Source organism: Salminus brasiliensis, chromosome 1 (genome assembly GCF_030463535.1).
Source record: "Salminus brasiliensis chromosome 1, fSalBra1.hap2, whole genome shotgun sequence".
Taxonomy (NCBI): Eukaryota; Metazoa; Chordata; class Actinopteri; order Characiformes; family Bryconidae; genus Salminus; species Salminus brasiliensis.
The window spans coordinates 51,396,788-51,419,842 of NC_132878.1; the positions used below are offsets into that span (position 1 = coordinate 51,396,788).

Here is a 23,055-nt window from a genome sequence, read left to right on the forward strand (position 1 = left end):
AAAAATGAGGCTGCTCAATTCACCACTACCTGTTTATCATTATTACAGAAGGGAGATGTGTTTGTAGTACTATTATGCATTACATAATAATCAGTGGTTTCTGTGATGGTATCTAAAGTTCAGCACTGGTAACGGATCCTAGTGGTCTAACAGTGGACCCATTTGATGGCTCTTGGGTTTTCTAATAGATCTTTAGATGCCCTGCAGGAAAACTGGAGTTCATATTCGAAACCATTAAGCCAATTTCCAATTAGAAGCAAAACCACTGGGGCCTACTGGTCTACAAACAGCCATCATACTCGAGACCCAGCCCTGGTTCTAATCCTAGTGGCTTCTGTGCATCAGCAGGGCCGTACCACAGCACTTCAGATAAACAAGCTGTGCTTGTTAGTTAGGATTTAAAACTTTGGAGGCTTTCCGGTGCCCCACTTTTTGGAGTGACATAGTGTAAGTGTAAATGCCTTAAGATCAAAAGCAGTCTGGCTGTGTACTTGGCTCCACATCGTTGTTTAACGGCGCCCTCTGGTGTTGGAGGCGTGAAGCTCAGCCGAGCCCTGCAGTCTATGGGAGTTAGCTACGTTGGGAATTTGGTTAGTACCCTCTCCTTTCTGCCTTCTAAACCAAAGAGGGAGGCTGGGAATGGAGTCGTAGGTTTCTCATCTCTTTATACCGTGCATTGCACACCTACAGAAACCAATTCAGTGTGGAGTTAAACCTGTGGCAAATGAGTGAGGTTGAAGATGGAGAAGAAAGGGAGTTCAATTGGAGTTCAAATATGTTCTGTTATTAAAACTTGACGGCCAGCGGCACAGCTGTGCTAGCTACGTGTTCCCTTTAAGAAGGAAAGCGACCTGTACCGTAACGCTCCCTTCTTTTATTGGCGAGGAAGTGCGGGATCGTGTGTGCGTGTGCGTGCGTGTGTGTGCACACACACAGGAAGAGAGCCGACGCACCGAGAGAGAGAGAGTGGACCAGGAGTGGACAGCGGTTATAGATGAGGAACGACCGTTCGCCTTGAACATCTAGCACTAGCTAAATACCCAAACGTGCTGCAAGCAACGCCTAGCATCTTGCAGCCGCTGTTGTTTTGGAAGAGCAGTGAGAGGAAGGGAAGTCGGTGAGTTGTGTGCTCGCAGGCTGCAGGCTTTACTCATCTGCTGTAACTGGTTGTGCTGCATTACACGTCTAGCTGGCTAGGCTGAAGATTAGCCGCTTAGCCGGCAGGGCTTTAAACAGCACCCGTCCGTCGCTGCTAATGTCGAAAGCTAGCGTTGACAGCTTTGTTCTTCACCTTGTCAAACGTTACATTAACGTAGACGTGCTGGACTGTCCTTACTATCACGGTGCTTCATGTCGCAGACGGACTGGTAATGTATCTAGCACTAGTAAGCTAGCTAGATAGATAGCTAGTGCTAGCTGCCTAGAGCAACCGCTAGCTAGCTGGCTATCTGCAACTAGCTAGCTAGCCACTCTAGCTTGGTTCCGCGTAGCTAGAAGCAGTGAGCTAAATATACTTAATAAAATGCATTTTAGTTGATTTATTTAAATGTGTATTTAGCCAAGCTAGCTAGATAGATACCCAGCGTTGGCCAGTAGCTAGCTAGTTAGCTATGTGGCTAAGCTATCTAGATAGCTAGCTCTAGTTGGCATTATAAACGTTAGCTAGCTAGCTAATACGTTGGCGTTATTAGTAATTAATTAGTCATTAATTATTATTATTATTATTATTATTGACTGTTTGAGGGTGTCGTGGTCAACTGTTCAGCCTCAAGCCGTTTAATCAGACAGGTCTCATTTGTCCCCCCCCACACACACACACACACATCAGGCTGTCGACCCTTCATCCGTACACATTCATTCATAGCACAGCGATGACAGACCACCCCGCTGACCACTGACTGACTGTATCTTCTGTGACATGAGTCAAACCGCCGTTTAGAGACCCTTCAGCCTGGCTTCTGAGCTCCAGGACTGGGCGAGTTAGCTGCCTGTAGATGCCGTGTCTCTGCAGTGGAGAGCCCGGCTGTGAACGAGCTGCTGCCTGCGTGTCTGTTTACTCAGCCCGCCGTGAGCTGCTACATGTAAGCGCAGCCCGCTTAACGGACGCCGGCTCCGCCACGTAGGTTGAAGGGTGCTAGCTAGCTAGGTGTTGTGTTGTGGAGTGGGGGTCTGGCTGTTGAAGTCCACGTAGACTTGGGGAGGAGGTTGTGGGGGTTGTCCGCTCCTATTGGTGGATGAAGCGACACAGTCATTTTCTCCCGCGCACGGTGGGATTAGGTGTTGCAGCTGCGGGCTGCTTCGTGTAATTAAAAGTTCCTCAATTTCTGCACAGTTCCCAGAGCGCTCTCTGAGGGGGCATTCACGGAGTTACCACGTTGTCAAGCCCACCCACCTCGTACCCACGCTTACTGGCAGTTTTGTGACGACGACCGTGAGACCACCGCTTACTGGATATCTTTGGTGGTGGACACGCTAGTGTTCCAGGGTTGCTTAACACATGTTCAACCAAGCAGTGGTCCTGTGGTCAGACACTGACCTTAAACGAGGGCTAGATGATGATGATGATGATGATGTGTGCATAGAGGAAAAAGATAAGATGAGCTGAGACGATCTGTCTGTACACCTACACAATGCATCAAGATAGAGGTGTCTGATAAAGACTCTGCCATTCCTCAACCAGTCATGAAAACATACTGATTAGCAGGATCACACCATTGCCAGCTAAGCATTCTGCTCTGCCAGACTCTAATACTTACACTGATATCAGCTATAAGTGTAAAAGCACACACACACACACACACATGTCAAGGAGTGGGGTATACATATAGGGCAACAAGTGATCAGTCAGTTCTTGATGTTGATCAAGAAGAATGGGCAAGCGTGGGGATCTGAGCCATTGTGAAGGTTAGGTGACTGGGTCAGATCATCTTTTGATGATTGGGTGTTCCTGATAGGCAGTGGTCAGTACCCACCACAAGGACAACCGACAGAGTCATGGGTGCCCGAGGCTCATTGATACGTTGCTTGATACTGATCAGGGCATCAGAGCTGTTTTGGTGGCCAGAGAGGGACCTACACGATATTAGACAGGTGGTTGTAATGTTGTGGCTGATCAGTGTACATCCTCAAACATCAGCTTGACTGGTTAGTCTGATCAGTCAACATTTGTTGGATTCTGTCCAGGAACCGTGTGAATAAAGTGCGCCGTGTTTCCTGACTGGTCTGAGAGGTTTAGTTCTAAAAGTTGGGACGTATTAGACATCATTTCTAGTGCCATTCGAAACCGCCTGGCAGCGTGTGCTTGAGCTCGGACTGAGTGCTAGATTATATGATGTGGATGTCCGCCAATGACAGGCCTGATTTAGCATTGTGTTTGGTGAATGCGGATGTTTGTTTTACTGTTCTGGGAGTGGTGAGTAGCTGTCAAGGTGTGTTCCTGAGTGTGTTTGGTGGAGCACACAAGTAATTTGACGACTGGTTTTGTTAGTTTATTTTCAGTGTCTAGTAGACACAGTTATAGAAATGGGATATGCTGGCTGGTGAAGGATCCACTTGTTGCATTTTTATTTATTTATTTTTTAAAGTTTAAAAATAAGTGTCTGAAGCAAACGTTTGGGCACCCTACGTGGTCAGTACATAGTAACGCCACCTTTGCCAATTGTATATTTCTGGCCAGCTGTAGAGAGTCTTTCAGTTCTTACTTGTAAGGATTTTTTAACCATTTACTTGCAAAAGACTCTGTTCTGTGAGATCTTGCATGGGCTGCTCTTTTAAGGTCTGGCCACAGATTTTCAGTGATGTTTCGATTGGGAGACTGTGAGAGCCCTTGCAAAACCTTGAGCTTGTGCTTCTTGAGGTGTGTTTAGGATCATTATCCTGTTGGAGACGCATCCACTTTTCATCTTCAGCTTTTTCGCACGCAGTTTGCAGATTTTGCTTGCAGAATTTACTGATATTAAATTAAATTCATGCTTCCCTCTACCCTCTTCATGAAATCCTCCCCATGCCACTGGCTGCAACACAAGCGTCATCAACCCACTCCTAACAGTTGGATAGGTGTTCTTTTTGTAAAATATGGACCCTGTTTCTTCTAACATATGTCCGCTCATTAGGGCTAAAAACCACTTTGTCAAAAGTAACAAACTATTTAGCACAATAATTCATGCGTAGTTATGCCATGACACTTTGGTATAGGTGTAGCAGTCAAATATAGGACATGCAGGCATGTCATGATTTGCAGTTTGGTGAAGGTCACAGTGTGCAGTTCTTGCTGAGACTGGGTCACAAAGCTTTTTAAAGCTTTTAAAGCTTTTAGGTTTGTGTGGGTTATAACAGCAATCAGTGTCCCTGTATTTATTATATACTTTCATTCTTGGGTCTGTACTACTTGATACATTCAGTTATTTGTGTTTTTTTTTTTTGTTCTTTGGAACATTGTTTTATATTGCTTTGGAAAATCTCTTATCAAAGTGCTGAATGTCAGGCCTCCCGTATTGTTGCTCATTAGTTGGCATTCAACCTAATTTGACTGGACTGTGCTTTTGGAATATTCAATTTAGTCATTTCAAGGTGACGTCTTTTTATGCGTTTCATCCTTTTCTCCAACCGTGTATGTGCATATTTGTGTTTGCATTATTGCCACGTACTCTGTCCATGAACTTGGTATGTCTGTAGCACAGTTTAAATCTAGTCCCAATGTCAGTTTAGCTTGTTATGGGTTTGATGTTCTAGTGGGTGGATGTAAAGGATTCATTTCTGTGGCTTTTGTTTTAGACTGGAGGAACTGTGAGCAAGACTGAGGCATCCATCACAGTCAGTTTCTCGTCCTTCCCCCATAACAGAAGCCAGCTACACTAAGGTATTTGCTTGTTCTTTTACACAATGCTGCAGTGCATAATTTCCACACTATTAGTGAGGTGTGAATGCTTAGCTGAGTATGTAGAACACAAAGCTAATGAAGCTCACTGTGGCATGTCTTATGTATCTGAATTAAGTCTTGTGTTTGTACTTTGGTTCTGTATGAAATGCACTAAACACCATTAATGGTGTTGAGACACCTTTTGTTTAATCCCATTATCAATTCAGTATTGAGTCAACCGATTTTTATCAACTGCAGTCATCAAGCATGTAGTTAGATCAAGGAAAACGGGGGAACCCCTCGCAAGCTATTTCAGAGACATCAGCCGGATCTGGCCAAATCACCATTTGGTGCACTGTTGAAATGTTAAAACTGCACACTGGTGGGCTCAGAAATGGCAAAAAGGCCAGAAAAAACACAGAAAACAACTGTGGTGGATGACACAATATTTTCCCTGGTGCAGAAAAACCCCTTCACAACATTTGGCCAGATCAAAAAGACACTCCAGGTGTATCTGTGTTGACGGCCAAGAGAAGATTTTACCATGATAAAATACAGAGGTTTTCCCAAGGTGTTGGATTTAGAGTTTACCCCCAAAAAAAAAACAAAGACTGAAATGAAGAGAATAGAGTAGAAAAGCACCATCTCATGATCCACAGCACACCATCTCCACTGTTAAGCTTGGTGGAGGTGATGCCATGGAGATGTATGTCAGCCAGTGAGACGGGTTCCCTTGAATTTATTCTTCTGAGTAAAGCAGAAGAATGCATTCTCAAGTGTATGGATTGAGGCAAGTGCAGATGCATGATGACCTGAAGCACCCCATAATATTTTAAGGGGAAAAAACATTGAGCCCATAAAAATGGAAACCATGTACGGTCTGATCTGTGTGTGTATGTACTGTATGAGTGTGGAGGGTATCCCCTCTGCATGTAGCAGTATCAGAAAGTAAAAAAATGTGTATCTCTCTCTCTCTCTGTATGTGTCTCTCTACATGTCGGTCCCCTCCCCAATTCTCCTTACTTCTTCAGCCTACTTAAATCCTCTCCTTCCTTCCTATATCTATCGCTCCTGTTTTTTCACCCCGTAGTCCTCTTTTCCCTGCGATCAGTCCCTCGCCTGCTCATGTGCTGCTGGTGAGCAGGCTGTGGGCGGTGCGATGGCCTGGGCGTGACCCCGTGTGAACCCTCCCCCTCCCCTCCCCCACCATGAAGCTGAAGCAGCGCGTGGTGGTGCTCTGCGGTGTCCTGCTGCTGCTGGGCCTAGCCAAGGTGTTCCTGCTGGATGGCGGCGAGGGCTCAGCTGCCAGCCGCCGTGACCTCCGTGCCTTCCGCAAGATGGAGGCCAGCTTGCTGTTGGCCAAAGGCGCACGTCTCACGCACACCCTTCAGTCACCCTGGGAGGTGGCCGCCCAGTGGGTAGGACCACGGGAGGTGTACCCAGATGACACCCCTGAGCTAGCCGCAGTGCTCAACTCCCTGGCCAGTGCCCGCGTGGAGAGGGCCGACGTCGGCTACAAGGGCACCCAGCTCAAAGCCCTGCTGGTACTGGACGGAGGGCAGAAAGTGGTGTTCAAGCCCAAGAGGTGAGAGGACAGGGATGTGTGACGCTAGTGAGGGATGCTAAAGGCGTACTGTGTACTTGGTTGCAGAACAGGCCAAGAGGTCTAAAAAACCCATGAGGCTGTTAATGCTCCTAGCTGGCTTATTTGAGCCAATCTAAATTATTTCCACTAATTGGTGGAAATAACACAGGTTTCACAGTTCCATGTTCACGTCAGTGAAAGCTGATACTGTGGAAGATAAGTGCAAGTAATAATTGTGACAGGCATGCACAATTTTTGCTCTTTAGAAGATTTCCGTTATCTGCAACAAACCGCGATAGCCATCAACTAATCGCTGTGCCGCATGCAGTGACCGTTCATGTAGTCTGTGAAGTTGAGAGACAGGATGTACTCACACACTAATATTTACCCGTCCGCAGTAGAGTAAAAGCTCTGTTGAGCAATACTCGTAGTAGAAAGAAGAGTGATGAGCAATAGCTGAATTAGGAAGAGCAAGGATGAGCAATAGCCAAACCAGGAACAACAGTGATGAGCAACAGTCACACTTTTTTTGTGGTTTCCACCATGTCTCCCAACAGTCATGATGACTGCACCTCCACTGGTGTCCACTGGAGGGTGAGGGCAGCTAACAGAGTTAACAAAGCTTACAAAGCTATTAGTTTTTTGATGTTTGTAGTCTGCTATTGTAATTAGAAGTATTGTTGGCTACAATACAGTGCTGTTCCGTATCGGTGTGCATCCCGATGTGTGACTTGAATTCCAAAAATTGTCACCACCAGACCAAGAACGAGAAGAGGTGGAGACGCACTGTGCAGGAATTACTGTAACAGCAGTTTGGTCAGACTCGACTTTGGCAAAATCACATGATCCAGTTCTTGTGTTTGTTTTCATGGGACAATGGTTTCCCGTTCTAAAACGCTTTATCAGGAATCCCATCCAGGTCTGTTTTCTCATGTAGTGTTTTACCAAAGATACTGTAGATGGAAAGCAGTAAGTGTTCTTAATGAGTGGTAACCCCTCTTACTGAAATTCTGCTCCGTGCATTTAAATGCTCAGTGCATTTAACTGGCCGTAAACCCCTAGTCAGTAAATTTTAAATGTCCTCTCTTTTTCAGTGGTACAGTTGCCACTGTAGAGTAACACACTCCATCAGTGAGCATAATAAACACTGCTATCTATATTCTGAGCACGTAAGGCTTCACTTTGCTCTTCTTAGTGGCTTGATGATTTGAATCTGTTATCACTGACTGATCTGTTGTGCAGTAACACTCAGTTGAGTGCACACTGAATAGGGGAATTGCATTTTCTGGTGTTTGTTGTTCTGCGTACAGTGAGTGTTGTATGTGTTAAATGTTGCACATGGGAAAGTTTGAGTATTAGTCCAGAGTCCAAGGGCTGTCCTTTAGCCAAGTGTCTCTGGCACATTCCTCACTGTAAAGTCATAACACATGTGTTGGACTGCAGTGACTGCTGTCATCAGATCATCAATTTTAACAAATGTAATCATCAGTCACTGCCTTTGAACAGCATCTCAAAAGATTTTAATCTGATCTAATCTGTTTAATATGCTTTTCTCATGCTGCCTCATGGACCTTCTTGCCAGCAACACCATTGCCTCCCTGTGTTGGAAGTGAATGTACACCACTGCTGGTTTGGCTCAGGCACCAGTAGAAATTAGCATTAGCGTAGGGGTCAGAGTCAGGTCACTCGCACAGTGAAGGTTCCTGCAGTAAACACTGTAGTATAATGAAATACAGAGGTGACAAGTTTAGGAACATATCCAATTTCACAAATGTTGATGGTAATCAAATTTGCTGATCCTTGTATTCCAGGGTAGACTGATTAAAAAAATGCACTGACCCAGTGAGTCCAGTGTGGCCTGAATAATAGAAATACTGTTTTTGCATATACATATAGACAATGATTTGATGCAGTTAGTTCTGTATCGATCGTACAGGCTCTGAATCGTGCAGACCCTTAAATGCATATTTAAATCTCTTACAGTACAATAAGAACTGTACAGTAAGAACCCCTCTCAAAGGCTTTACTGAAGTGTTCTGGGAGTCTTGAAAGACTTTATAGAATGGTACTTCAGTTCAGTTAAGCATCTTTTTATATTTTTAAATGAGAAAAAAAGAGTAATCTGTTGTGAAAGGGAGCTCTGCTTTCGTTAGATTAGTACTGCTGCAGCTTCAGCTGTGATCAAATAAAGCAGCATACATGAAACCTTTTTTCCTTTTGTAGGTACGGCAGAGATTACGTAGTAGAGGGAGAGCCGTATGCAGGGTACGACAGACATAATGCAGAGATCGCTGCTTTTCACCTGGACAGGTAAGGCGCACACAAGCAGCATATCCTGGGGCATGACTGATAAGATACAATTTACTCAACATTCCTAACCTGTTCTTTAAATCCAGACACACCCCAGTGTGCATACAGATCCGGTAGAGTTTAACCGAGAACTGATCTACGCTGGTGAATGAACTTTGTTTGTTTGTATAGAGATGTAATAACTAGATGAGTTTGCTCATCATATTGCCCTCCTGCAGGATCCTTGGTTTTAGGAGAGCGCCTCTAGTGGTGGGGCGCTTTGTGAACCTGCGCACAGAGATAAAGCCTGTAGCTACAGACCAACTTCTAAGCACGTTCCTCATGCACGGTTAGTCCCATGCTCTTCCTCTGTCTTATTTATATATATATATATATATATATATATATATATATATATATATATATATATATATATATATATATATATGTTGTCGTCATTATTATTATTACTATTATTATATTCATAGGAAATGTACCAGTTTTGAATAGTAGTACATGGTTCCAGATTAAAACTATTTAATGGAATGCATATGCAACCCATGTCAGTTAGTTAGTTCGAAAGGGGAAGCAGGAATTTCATCTGCCAGTAGTCAAATTTGCCTCGGCTGCATCAAAATGGTTTCTTTGGTGGAGTTCCCTTTTTAGATCTATTTCTGAAGGGTTTCATTTGTATTACTGGACACAAGCCTTGAGCAAATTCTCCGAATGTTGACTTTGCCCACATTATTTGCCACGTCTTGCGCAATTGTTTTGTATGACAAAAAGAGAAGCAATTCCCTTAACATAGACAGGATTCAGTAACCTCTGACCTGTCCTCTATTGTGTTTACCACAAAGAGAGAGAGAGATCTAGGGAGGACATTTCTAATGGCTCACCTGGTATTGATATCTGTCATGCGAGGTCCAAGTAGGGAATCTGTGAGTAGAAACGTTAAAGATGAAAAGTGAAAGAAAACACGCCACCCAAACAGCAAAGATTACGTGTCCGTAAACTATGTAGCTTACATCAGAAACGAAAAGCAAGGCACTGTCATGCTTCGCTTGAACTCCTTGCAAGAGCATGCTGGCCCGTGTTTAAACTCACTCGCAAGATAAAGCCTCACAGCTTATGCAGGTGTGGGCATTCCCAAGCCTTTCCCGTGAGGTAACCCGTCATGATCAGTTTACAAATTGCTATCCCATGACATTTGGGGCTATATATACACGCATATGAATGAGTTAAAAATGCCTCTCCATTTGTTTTAAGTGTTAAGCTGGCAGTGTTTCTTGCATTGTTTAAAATGTCAGAATGATAGAACAACAGAAAAGCTCAAATTCTCCTGTAAGGTTGCTGCCCATCCACTGTATGATCTAATTACATAGTAATTAAGTGTTAATGGCAGGTGTGGTTGTTATATTTTGTTTTGTTGCTTAGTTTTTGTGGCTCAAAAATATATTGACCCAGTTTGATCCAATCAATGCTTATATTTTACACATTTCACACTTTTTGAAAGTATCCAGAGCCACCTGCTGTATATAACATGGTATATGAACATGTTTACATGCTACTCTGTTTTAATCTATATCCAGTGCTTTGGGTATTGCAGTGTTGTTTTTTTATGTATTTTCTTTTTATTATTTCGTAGTAATTAGAAAGAGAAACTTCTTTAAAGGGTCTGTACAAAGTTGAGCGAGAAATTTGCAAGCACAAGCTGTCATGCTTGCCGTGAACCAACTCTGCTGTTTCTGTGCGTGTCTACACACAGGCACCTTTAACTTTCCTTTATTACAACATGAGCTTGTGTAGTGATGAACCAATGTTTAGTCATTTTTTCAGACTGTGTGTAAAGACATACATGCGTCATGCAGGCTACTGACATCAAACACGCGTATACACATGCAATACTTTCACTCCACCCACCCAGGTAGCTTTGATTTGGATGCGTTTGGACGTGTGTGTGTGTGTGTGTGTGCAGGAGTAGGCTGTTGTCTTTAGTTGCTTCTACAGCAAATGTGTTTCAGTGGGCGTCACAAATGCAGTGCTGTGTCTGTTTATGTTGTAGCTTTAATGCTTGTTGTGTATGCTCTCCCTTTGTGTCCCTGTAGGGAATAATACGTGTTTCTATGGGAAGTGTTATTACTGCAGGGAGAGTGAGCCAGCGTGTGCCGAGGGTGACGTCATGGAGGGCTCGGTGACTCTCTGGCTGCCTGATGTCTGGCCGCTACAAAAACATAGACATCCTTGGGGGCGCACCTACAGAGAGGGCAAACTCGCCAGGTACTCACACCCACACAGCCATGGTGTCACACATTGGGTGTCATATTGAAATATTTGCATTGTAAAATCTCAATCCTCATTTGAATCATAAAACCACCTTCCTGTGACCCAGAGGCTGAATCATTTGTTTCCACTTTTACTAATTAATGACCCAAACCTTTTGCTTATTTTAATATGTAAATTGTGTTCACACCTTTTTGACTAATGTTTATATAGGCTTACAAGTTCACTGAATAATAAATATGTTTCTAGGAAAAAAATTCAATAGTGAAGTTAGTACATTTATTTCCGAAGTTAAAATAAGTTTTTAGGAAGACCACAAATGCTCAACGTAAGTATCACATTCAGCTTAAAAAAGTCTTCAGTATTTGCGGTTGTAAACTTGCATTTAAGGAAGTTCATCATGAAGCTGCTTGAGGGAATCCCAATAGCCTCTAAAGAGGAATCGTTATAGTAGTTTCTTTGAAAATCATGCGGCGTGAGAGCTTCTTTGAAAAATCACATGTTTTGTGCCTTCTCCCGTATACTTTACATACACATGCTGATTGTGGTGAACCACAAGCTAAACCCTCCTGGCTTGTTGGGCAAGCTTTTACACACTGGATCTGAATAGACTCTCTGTTGCACTTCTCTAAGAAAAATCTCTACTCAGCAGTCTGACTCAGGGGCTTAAAGCACATGTAACTTAACCCTGGAATTTAACAAAGTACAGAGTGGCTCACTCCTCCAGATCTTCTTCAGTGTAGAAGAGGAGAGTCTCTTGTCTTTTACTTTGTTTGCTAGGTCAAGTTACAATATTAAAACACTGAAATGTAGGGATGTGTGGTGTGTTGTGGGCAATGAATTTAACAACATTATGATATTAACTGGACAATAGCAATTAGAGCTGATAAATACAACTAGGCTTGTCACGATAGCTATTATTTTTGGAAGATATATGGTCACAGAAGTAATTGCAATAAAGAATATTACATTCACGTATGCCACTGATATAAAAAATAAATAAATAAACATCTCTTTTTTAAAACAAGGTTCTCTCACCAGCTCATTTATGTTAATCAATCTCCCCAATAAGTAAGCACAATCTTCAGTGTCAAGGTCAGCAAAAATGATTGAGGTCCTGTCCATATGTTGTACGTTACATCGGTAGCATAGTAATTATGACCGGCCTAATTACAACCAGTAATTTAATGTTCTATCTTTAGCTTTTAGACACATGTAATCACTTCACAAAGCGCAGGATTTTCCTTGCTTTTAGATTATTTCAAATAGATGGTATAGTGTTGAAGAGCCAATTTTGTAAATATGCTGTTGGTGGAAATGGGCTTGCAATTTGTCACCATTTCATGATTACATTGTGAGATCTGCTGATACACTGAGTGCTCTTACATACCTGGATGTGTGTGTGGTGTCAGATGGGAGTATGATGAGAGTTACTGTGAGGCAGTAAAGAAGATGCCTCCATATGATGCTGGTCCACGCCTGTTGGATGTTATCGACACAGCCATTTTTGATTACCTCATTGGCAACGCGGATCGGCATCACTACGAGAGTTTCCAGGACGACGGCGGTGCCAGTATGCTCATCCTTCTGGACAATGCCAAAAGGTGAAGACTGCAGGAGGGAGAAAGAAGGAGTGATAAAGTTAGTTTTGACTGTTTTGGTTTTTTTAATGTGTTATCCTTTGTGTTCTTCGTTTGCAGTTTTGGAAACCCAGCTTTAGATGAAAGAAGCATTTTGGCTCCCCTCTATCAATGCTGCATGTGAGTGTAAACACAAACACACTTACTTTCCCCCCCAGATTTCTCTCTTTCTTTTTCATCTGCATGCACACACTCACATTCTGAACGCAAGCAGTGGTGAGTATTTAAAAATATAAGCCTCAGGCAACCAACAGATGTATTTTAACTGGCACCATTCCCTTTAAAAATAGACATACACAAGACATTTGTCACCATGCATATAGGGATGTACCATTCATACTGAACTACCATGGTACAGATGGTCATGGTTCGGTGCATGCAGTCACACAGAGCATACATGGTAAAAACAATGAAGGTAAAGTGTAGTGGCTTAGGAGTATTGCTAAGGTGACTGTAGTTGTTGGATAACTGCTGTTCAGTTATTAGTAATTCAGTAATTACTGGCTCTGGTATCTGATATCGGCCACCAAACACACTAAAAACACGCCATCTTACCCACCCAGAGAGCGAAGCCATGGATGGCTGTAGCATCATCCGAGATCAAACTAGCCATCTCCTGATTATGGGGCCAGTTAATCAGTACACATTTCAACACTAGATCTGCTATGTCTACCTTGAACCAGACAATAACATATAACCAATACAGATTTGCTCTTGGGTATTTGGTCACTTGTGGTCATAACAAGAGACTGAAGTGTTTGTGTGCATTCCTAAGGAATACCCCTTGCTTAAGAGGGCACTTAATATGGCTGCTGATTGCATTGTAGTAGAATGACAACTTTAAGTGCACAAGCCTAAAAGCTGTCCCTCCCCCTCGTTGTACAGTTTTGAGAAATTGTGGGATCCCTTCGGACGTATCTGTATTTTGGCATGAACAGCTCTTATAATGTGATGGTGTCTCTGCCGTAATGCAAGTCATAATGCATAAGGTCAACGTAATGAAGGCCACTTCTGCAGCCAATCTGACACCCTGAAAATCTGTGTAATTTCCCACCAACCTCATTTGATTGCAAGTTGTGTAGAACCTGAGGCAGCAAAGCAGCTGCACTTTGAATGAGGTTTTGCTGTAAGTTTGTCAAGTGCACTAAACCGTCTACATGTCTTCCATTTACACAGTGCCGTACTGAACAGCAGTTAGAATCTTTATTTAGTAAGTACAGGATATACTGTGAGCCTGTGCTGACAAAAGCTTAGGTCTTTCTTCCATTTTATATTAGCATCAAGAATCTTTCCTCTTGAAGCCTCTCAAATCTATGACCATTGGGCTTAGATTTGTCTTTACAAAATTAACAGGATTTATTATCAATCCATGTGAAGTCACTGAAGTCCTCCTGACTAAACACCTCAGATTTGCTTAATAATTTCAGAAAGTTCCGCAGCTGAGGCAATAGAGCACGCAAAATGGTATGCAGATTGGAAAAAACAAAAAAACAACAACAAAAAAGATTTTAAGAAGTTTTATGACTTTCATTTTTGTCTCTCAAAACATCAGTTGCATGAAGGAGTCCCGCTGAGAACTTGGCCCTGTTTTTGAAGTTTTGCAAGACATTTAAGGTGTCCTTAACTACCAAAATGGAATGTTCAAATATGAATATTTGTCATTTTATGACTAGATGAAAATCTGAGGGTGGGAAAATTGCAGTCCTCTGTGTCCCCCCAGTGAAGTGCATCTGGACGCATATTCATAAACGGAATGCCTATGACCTTTTTACATTTTGCCAATCGCTCATTTCTTCTTTTGCCACTTGGGTAGTAGTGTTATAGTAATAAAGGCTTCTGAGATATGAAAATGGTTTCATCATGCCCACACCTTAAATGTGCATAAATTGCTTTGGCAAAGTCATGAAGGTCCTTTATTTGCTTGTTTATTTCTTTTTTTTCTTTTAGATGTTCAGAAAGCTACTAAAGCTACGAAGACTAAAATGGATCTCAGTATATTTTAGTAGTTAAACACCTAAAATGCCATCCAAAGTTGAAAAAGTAAATCCAGGACATGGCCAGACCCAAACTCCTTCTAATTAAGCTGCATAAAATTAGGCATACTGCCTTGTAATGTCCATAGACAAAGACGGGCATCGCAATGGTTTGTACGCAAGCGCTTTGACGTTTAGCGTGTCACTGTTGTTGGACATCACCTTTCCAACAAGTCGACGTGTAAAGTTTCTGCCCTTGTTTGTCATGGTCCTCTTGGTTCCACTGAAGGGAAATCCTAATTAAACAACAGAATTCTTCCAGGTATTGGGAAGCATTTTTGGGAAGACCCTTTCCTGTTTCAGCATTACCGTGCCCCTGTCTATTGCTTATGTTAGAATGACAATTCACTTCAGCATCAATTTCCTTCTTGTTTCTGCAAGTTCCCTTCTATGATGGCTGGCTTTGTGCAGAACTGTCATGTAGGCATGATTATGCACAAATGTCCATTGAGAGTTCTGTTTCTGTCGTTTAAAAGGGTTTTTACTGCCTGTCAGCAACCTTGCTCTAATGATCAGATTACTCATATCAGCTGGCCATTAGGGACACACTCACTGCCCGAGCTTTGGAACTGTATCTGTATGTTCCTGTATTAATTCTTTGCATGCATTTTCTGAAGGTAAATGATGTGGCAAAATACATTATAGCAGGGCAGTGTTTAGTTTTGCTGGTTGGCGAACCTATTAGTATTGAGCTCTGAAAACACTTCATGCGGGTGCCCTGGTTCTGGGATTGGGAGCCTCTTGGGAATCTCTCTACAGTAATGACCCTATACTGTAGTCAATAAAATTGTACATGAAAGCCTAAAAGCTGTCCCTCCCCCTCGTTGTACAGTTTTGAGAAATTGTGGGATCCCTTCGGACGTATCTGTATTTTGGCATGAACAGCTCTTATAATGTGATGGTGTCTCTGCCGTAATGCAAGTCATAATGCATAAGGTCAACGTAATGAAGGCCACTTCTGCAGCCAATCTGTGACACCCTGAAAATCTGTGTAATTTCCCACCAACCTCATTTGATTGCAAGTTGTGTAAAACCTGAGGCAGCAAAGCAGCTGCACTTTGAATGAGGTTTTGCTGTAAGTTTGTGATTGGTTTTCTGTAACCGTAACCTTCTGTGCATTCATCAAAAAGTACAACTTTTGCACCATCTGTCACCATGTGTCCTCTGTCATGCTGGGGAACATCCAGGTGCCACTCAGCACACCTGAGACCCTGAGAAGTGTGTGTGTGTGGATTTATTTTTTTTTGGTGTGGTTTAAGTTAGTGGTTTCCTCCATGATTACGCCCTTTGAATGTTTTTCCCTACAGCACTAATGGTAGTCTTAGAAACATGTCAAGTGCACTAAACCGTCTATACATGTCTTCCATTTACACAGTGCCGTACTGAACAGCAGTTAGAATCTTTATGTAGTAAGTACAGGATATATTGTGAGCCTCTGCTGACAAAAGCTTAGGTCTTTCTTTCATTTTATATTAGCATCAAGAATCTTTCCTCTTGAAGCCTCTCAAATCTATGACCATTGGACTTAAATCCTGTTAATTTTGTAAAGACAAATCTATCCTGTTTGTTATATATATATATATATATATATATATATATATATATATATATATATATATATATATATATATATATATATATACACACACACATATAAAAACTCTGTCTCAGTTGCTCTAACTCTAGGGTCAATCCATGTGAAGTCACTGAAGTCCTCCTGACTAAACACCTCAGATTTGCTTAATAATTTCAGAAAGTTCCGCCACTGAGGCAATAGAGCACGCAAAATGGTATGAAAAAATGGTATAAAAAATGGTATAAAAAAAAAACAATAAAACAACAACAAAAAAGATTTTAAGAAGTTTTATGACTTTCATTTTTGTCTCTCAAAACATCAGTTGCATGAAGGAGTCCCGCTGAGAACTTGGCCCTGTTTTTGAAGTTTTGCAAGACATTTAAGGTGTCCTTAACTACCAAAATGGAATGTTCAAATATGAATATTTGTCATTTTATGACTAGATGAAAATCTGAGGGTGGGAAAATTGCAGTCCTCTGTGTCCCCCCAGTGAAGTGCATCTGGACGCATATTCATAAACGGAATGCCTATGACCTTTTTACATTTTGCCAATCGCTCATTTCTTCTTTTGCCACTTGGGTAGTAGTGTTATAGTAATAAAGGCTTCTGAGATATGAAAATGGTTTCATCATGCCCACACCTTAAATGTGCATAAATTGCTTTGGCAAAGTCATGAAGGTCCTTTATTTGCTTGTTTATTTCTTTTTTTCTTTTGGATGTTCAGAAAGCTACTAAAGCTACGAAGACTAAAATGGATCTCAGTATATTTTAGTAGTTAAACACCTAAAATGCCATCCAAAGTTGAAAAAGTAAATCCAGGACATGGCCAGACCCAAACTCCTTCTAATTAAGCTGCATAAAATTAGGCATACTGCCTTGTAATGTCCATAGACAAAGACGGGCATCGCAATGGTTTGTACGCAAGCGCTTTGACGTTTAGCGTGTCACTGTTGTTGGACATCACCTTTCCAACAAGTCGACGTGTAAAGTTTCTGCCCTTGTTTGTCATGGTCCTCTTGGTTCCACTGAAGGGAAATCCTAATTAAACAACAGAATTCTTCCAGGTATTGGGAAGCATTTTTGGGAAGACCCTTTCCTGTTTCAGCATTACCGTGCCCCTGTCTATTGCTTATGTTAGAATGACAATTCACTTCAGCATCAATTTCCTTCTTGTTTCTGCAAGTTCCCTTCTATGATGGCTGGCTTTGTGCAGAACTGTCATGTAGGCATGATTATGCACAAATGTCCATTGAGAGTTCTGTTTCTGTCGTTTAAAAGGGTTTTTACTGCCTGTCAGCAACCTTGCTCTAATGATCAGATTACTCATATCAGCTGGCCATTAGGGACACACTCACTGCCCGAGCTTTGGAACTGTATCTGTATGTTCCTGTATTAATTCTTTGCATGCATTTTCTGAAGGTAAATGATGTGGCAAAATACATTATAGCAGGGCAGTGTTTAGTTTTGCTGGTTGGCGAACATATAGTATTGGAACCTATAGTATATAGTAACCTATAGTAACCTAGTATTGAGCTCTGAAAACACTTCATGCGGGTGCCCTGGTTCTGGGATTGGGAGCCTCTTGGGAATCTCTCTACAGTAATGACCCTATACTGTAGTCAATAAAATAGTACATGAAATCAACAACATCATCCAAATCCTGAAAGATGAGCATTTCAGAGAAACACAGAGTGACTTCCATGTCCGCTTCAGTTCGATGTTGTAATTAAACTGTTCTTGTGTTTAATTTCAACATTTGATAATGGCGGTCAACAACGGATAAGGAGGTGAGTCATTGAGGTCATAGAGCTTCTGGTAAAGACTCAGAGGGTTCAAAGAATTAGGCATAGTGTGAGTAGCCACAAACAGGACATAAGGTTTATCTCTGACATCAAATCATTTCAGGACTGAAAACCCCTAGCATCTGCTGCCCACTCTGTCAGTTTAAATGTTGTGCACACTGGCATCTCTCTCAGTCTGTCTGTCTGTCTGTCTCTCTCTTGTGCACGCACACACTCTCTGTCTGTGTGTTTCGTCTGCTTGTGAAAGAACAAAACTTCAGATTTCTCCTCAGATATACACATATACAGTACCAGTCAAAGGTTTAAACACACCTGGTTAAAAGTGTCATCCTAAAAACATGGGATCCATGGGATTCTAGTGAGACCATATTTTGGTTTTCACACTGGGGACACACGGGTATCCACCATAGTTAGGACGTTACGGCTGGGGGTTTCAGGTAGACCTACGCTGCAAATTGAACTGAAAGGAGATGATTTGGTCATATAGGCTATTAAGGCTATTTCCTGGTCTTGCTAAACGAGAGGTATTTCCACCTTTACACATACACATTACCACGCTCCTACAACTTAGGGATACTTGAAATCCCCCATCCATGGCATCCTAACCTATGGTGTGTCCCTAGTGTGCTGCTTTTTTTTTATTTGTTTTTTTAATAAATATAAATAAAAACAAGGTCACTCTAGCATTTGCAACATATGCTTTTTTTAAATATGCTGATCAGCACACATTCAAGCAGGTGTTACTGGGACTGTACTTATTAACTGAGGGCCTGAGTCCAGCACAGTTTGGTTATTTTCCTGCTCGAACACAATGTACAGGAGTCCAGCCTTCCAGGACTGGAGTTCCTAATACAAAAGTTAGTGAAAGTTTTTTTAATGTGTAGAGATGCCATATTTAAGATTATTATTTAATCTATTCACACTTAAAAATATGTCGTTTTATCATATATATATATATGCGCTAATATACATCCTCCCCTGGTTCCTGTAGCGCGTTCTTGTAAGTTATTTCCCAAAACCGCTTTTCAATGGTTTCCTCTCACATTGACTTATTGCAACTCTCTCTTCTCTCTCTCTTTCTCTCACTCTCACTTTTTCTCCCTCTTACTCACTGTGATTCTCTTTCTCTGTCACCCTCTCATTTTCTCTTTCTCTGTCCCTCGCTGGCTCTCTTTCTCCTTGTCTCTGTCTCTCAGGGTCCGCGTGTCCACCTGGAACAGACTGAATCTGCTGAAGGGTGGAGCCTTGAGCTCGGCTATGCGCCAGGCTACAACCCATGACCCCGCCTACCCCGTGCTGACCGAGCCCCACCTGGGCGCGCTTGACCGGCGCCTCATTGGCGTCCTGGCGACCGTGCGGCAGTGCATGGAGCTGCAGGGGGCCGAGAGCACACTTATCGAAGACCGCATGAACCTGCCTCATCCCTGATGACGTCATCACAAGAGAGAGAACAAGTGAGATAGAGGGAAAATAAAGGTGTCTGTTGGGAGACAAATGCTGCTGGTTGACGCTTCCGCTGTCTTTCAGTTTGACGTCGTGCTCTGACTGTTATGAGAAGACCATAAAAAGCTGAAGGAAGTGACCTCAACATGGGCAGGAAGTTGTTAGTTTCTCACAGGATTAAGCTTTGACACGGACACATGGCTCCTCTGAGCCGCAAGCCGGAAATTTCTTTTCTCTCTCTTACAAGTGACACCTCTCTAATCTTCTGTTTTCCTTTTTCTCAGTGGAGTGACCTCTGCTTTCAAAAAAACGTTCTTACTTCCCCTGTTCTTTCTTTCTATGAATTTCTATCGCCTATCTCTGTGGGTTTATGCACAGAGTGGGCTGGTGCCTGTTTCAGCGATCGAGACAGACTGACAGAGCACAGTTCTTGTTGCTGAGCTCCAGGCAGGGGCATTCCGTGCTGGCTGAGGGGGTGTTCGTAAACCTCGGGCTGCCCCCTGTATGCCTTGAAGTGCCGTCGCTGACGTCACAGATGAAAGCATTAACAGAGACCGTCTGTTATGGCCTATCTATGGCCCACCTATTCCTCTCGCCATAAACAGATTGTACATACTCAACTAACTATTTAATAACAATATGGATAAACCGTGAATAATGTTATTGATTTTAAGGATTATTATAATATCGAGGGGTATAATGCAAGGTTGTCTGCTTTAACATGTGCAGTTTGAATGCAGTACTGGATAGAAACGGGTGGTGGGGAGAAGAAATTGCTACTGATGCTCAAAGAAAACGGGCAGAATGACAGCGCTTGAAAGCTGTATGAGGGCCTTTTCAACATTAAAAAGGAAAAACAAGTCCTGGCTTTTTCTCATTTGTCATAAGAACGTTTTCAGTTTTGTGACAGTCTCCTTCCTTCCTTTTATTTCATTTACATGACCGCAAGTCAGCAAAGACATGTTTGATATATGATGTGTGATTCTTTAGTTTGCAACGGGAAATGCTAGATTAACATTGTGAACAAACACTGGCAAATACATGCCAATTCTTCATTTCAATTCATTTATTTCAATTGAAAAATCAATCAAAAATCAAGGTAAACTAAAAAACCTGGGCAGATCTTATTTAAATGTGTAGGGTTGGTTTCCTGGAAATTGGAACGGTTACTTAAAAATGCTGCCAGTGGAAACCACATCGGAATGTAGATATGGATTTGTTTTGAGTGGGCTGAGACACTTGTTTGGGGGTATATTTAGAGAGGATACTTTGGTAGCTGTCTAGGTGAAAGTGAAAGTCCAGAGTTGGCTGTGCATCTCTAGTTCCTAAGTGGTGTAATCAAGTGTTAGACCTATCAGCAGGAGATTATCGGTTTGATCTCTGATGATGGCACAGCCATCCATGGCTGGAAGGCCCAGAGAGTACAACAGGCCTCCCTCGTCCCCAATCACTCAGGGGGGTAATGATCAGTGCTAGTCTGTTAGCTAACTAACACAGCCCTCCTCCAAGTGTATTCAGCTCTGCATTGACATTGCATTAGGGTCAGTTCAGAAAAAAAATTGGGTGGTACTTCATATGAGTCAGCTTTCACCCTTCCAGCGCTGATAGCATCCTGTTTTAGGCGGAGACCTAGATAGTGAGTGGAAAATGGAAATAACTCCACTGGGGAGAACAAAGGGAAAACCTAAATATTTATTTATAATATTTACATTTTTTATTGCTTTCTCCATTTTGCTCACCAATTTTAGAGGCAATCATCCAACCCACTCGTTAGTGCTCTCTCCCTGTATCTGGGAGAGTGAGGGCTGACGCATGCTTCCTCCAACACATGCCCAACCAGCCACCGCCTCTTTTCCAACTGCCACTGATGCAACACCACGGAGCAACCAACTTGCGCTAAAAAAAAAAAAAAAAAGGACGCAGCAGCTAGCAGATGCCCAGATGACCAGCATCACTCTGAAGTGATGTGGGGAGAGGGAAGGAGCCATCTCCCTACCTGAAGAGAGCAAGGCCAATTGTGCTCTCTCAGGCTTCAGCTGCTGATGGCAGGAAGCCCTCGGGTCATAGGGGCAGCACATTGGTCCGCTAATCTATTTGGAGCCCCAGTGATGTTCATTTGACTATATATTTTTTAATGGGTGCACACTGACTTCTCAGGTTATTGGGCAAAACAGTCCAATGAGTTCATATAGTAGTGGGTGAATCTAGTAAACGATCAACTCTGGGCCTGTCCCTAAGTTCAGTATTTGCGATTCATGCTTTTGCTCAAGTGCACATTAACCTGATGTATTAGAGAATTTCCGAAAAGCGTGTGAGCGCTCACTGCGAGCGTGTGAATGTACCTGTACTTTGTGAGACAAGCGTTTTTTTGACATCCTTGCGAACTTGCTACATCCCTGGCAATGGGTTTAACATGGGAGAAAAGTACTCAACCCCCTTTTTAGTCATTGCAGTTCTCTGTATTACAAATAACTCGAACACAGATTGTTCTTGTTCCAGAAATTAGAGTCATGGCAAACCAATATAATATTAAAATGACGTCTGGTTCCGTCCAGCTCTTTTTGGGAGTGTTTTTCTCTCATGTTATTCAGATCAGCTGTGCTGGTAAAGTGCTAAACTGCCGATCTGGCTTAACCAGCTTGCTTCCCAGCACAGGGTATGTTTTCCCCCGGATGAGCAGCTTTTCTAAGGCATTGTGTACTTGCTCCAACACCACCTCCATGTGATATTCAGTTAAAGGTGTGTTTTGTGTGGTTTCGCACGTGAACACCTGAACACTTCCCATAAAGCACGTGAACGGGCAATGCAAGTACGCAGAACCGCAAGTGTGTGACCTTTGAGACAGCCAGTCAGTCAGTGAGCTGGCCAATGATGACCTCATTAATGCACTGTATTTGGCCATGCTGCTTGTATGCGCTCCAATAGGGGCAATCGTACTTACTGAAGTACCACACTTGTACTGACCTCGTTGTAGCAGCGTCTCTTAGATTACTGGAAATATGGAGGAGAGGATATGTTTATTATGTTTGCTTGCTGCTAATCACTTTATAATATCCTGTGACTGAGACCGAAACCCCAGAAGGTTAAGTGAACGGCCTGTTGGGATATTTCTCTTACATGATGAAAGGATTTCTCTAGTTGTAGCCCCCTCCCCCCAACCTTGCTCTCGCTCCCCATGATAAAATTTCAGACCACTGTTCTGCCCTGAACGGCGGATTTACATCACAACACAAGTTTGGTGTGTTTGCAAACTGGGCTATGGAATTTCCAAACTCGCTTCTGACAGCAGATGCGCTACTAGCATTGCCCCTTAACCACCAATCAGCTCGAGCTCTCACAGTCATTTCTGAATTGAATTCACTGCCCTGAATGACTGATGCCTCAACCACACTTGCTCATTCTGAACTCTCAGGTCAATCTACTTCTCCTTCCACATGCCTGCTTGCTTGCATGTATGTGTGGCTGTCGGTGTGTGTGAGTGAGAGAGAGAATGTGGGCTGAGATCAAGATCAGCTGCTGGTATTGACCTTACATTACGGTATGATTTTG

General features: G+C 42.6%; 1 protein-coding gene across 3 annotated transcripts; it reads left to right on the forward strand.

The window, feature by feature from the left end:
- The first annotated feature begins 687 nt into the window (after nt 1–687).
- fam20b (FAM20B glycosaminoglycan xylosylkinase) lies at nt 688–20,366 on the forward strand. 3 transcript variants are annotated; one of them, XM_072682055.1, is made up of 9 exons: nt 691–1,117; nt 4,774–4,858; nt 5,890–6,443; nt 8,667–8,753; nt 8,972–9,081; nt 10,838–11,009; nt 12,425–12,616; nt 12,713–12,772; nt 19,260–20,366. In XM_072682055.1, exons 3-9 carry the CDS (start codon nt 6,067–6,069, stop codon nt 19,489–19,491), a joined length of 1,230 nt encoding a protein of 409 aa, XP_072538156.1. In that variant the 5' UTR covers nt 691–1,117; nt 4,774–4,858; nt 5,890–6,066; the 3' UTR covers nt 19,492–20,366. The 3 variants fall into 3 exon arrangements, with proteins under 3 accessions (XP_072538176.1, XP_072538156.1, XP_072538166.1); XM_072682065.1 differs by lacking the exon at nt 691–1,117 and adding an exon at nt 1,198–1,367; XM_072682075.1 differs by lacking the exon at nt 12,425–12,616 and having other exon boundaries at nt 688–1,117.
- The last annotated feature ends 2,689 nt before the right edge of the window (nt 20,367–23,055 follow it).

Coding starts and splice junctions, on each gene's coding strand:
- fam20b (XM_072682055.1), top strand. CDS start 6,067: ATGAAGCTGAAGCAGCGCGTGGTGGTGCTCTGCGGTGTCCTGCTGCTG. Junction 6,444..8,666: donor GTGGTGTTCAAGCCCAAGAG/GTGAGAGGACAG, acceptor TTCCTTTTGTAG/GTACGGCAGAGATTACGTAG. Junction 12,773..19,259: donor CCCCTCTATCAATGCTGCAT/GTGAGTGTAAAC, acceptor TCTGTCTCTCAG/GGTCCGCGTGTCCACCTGGA.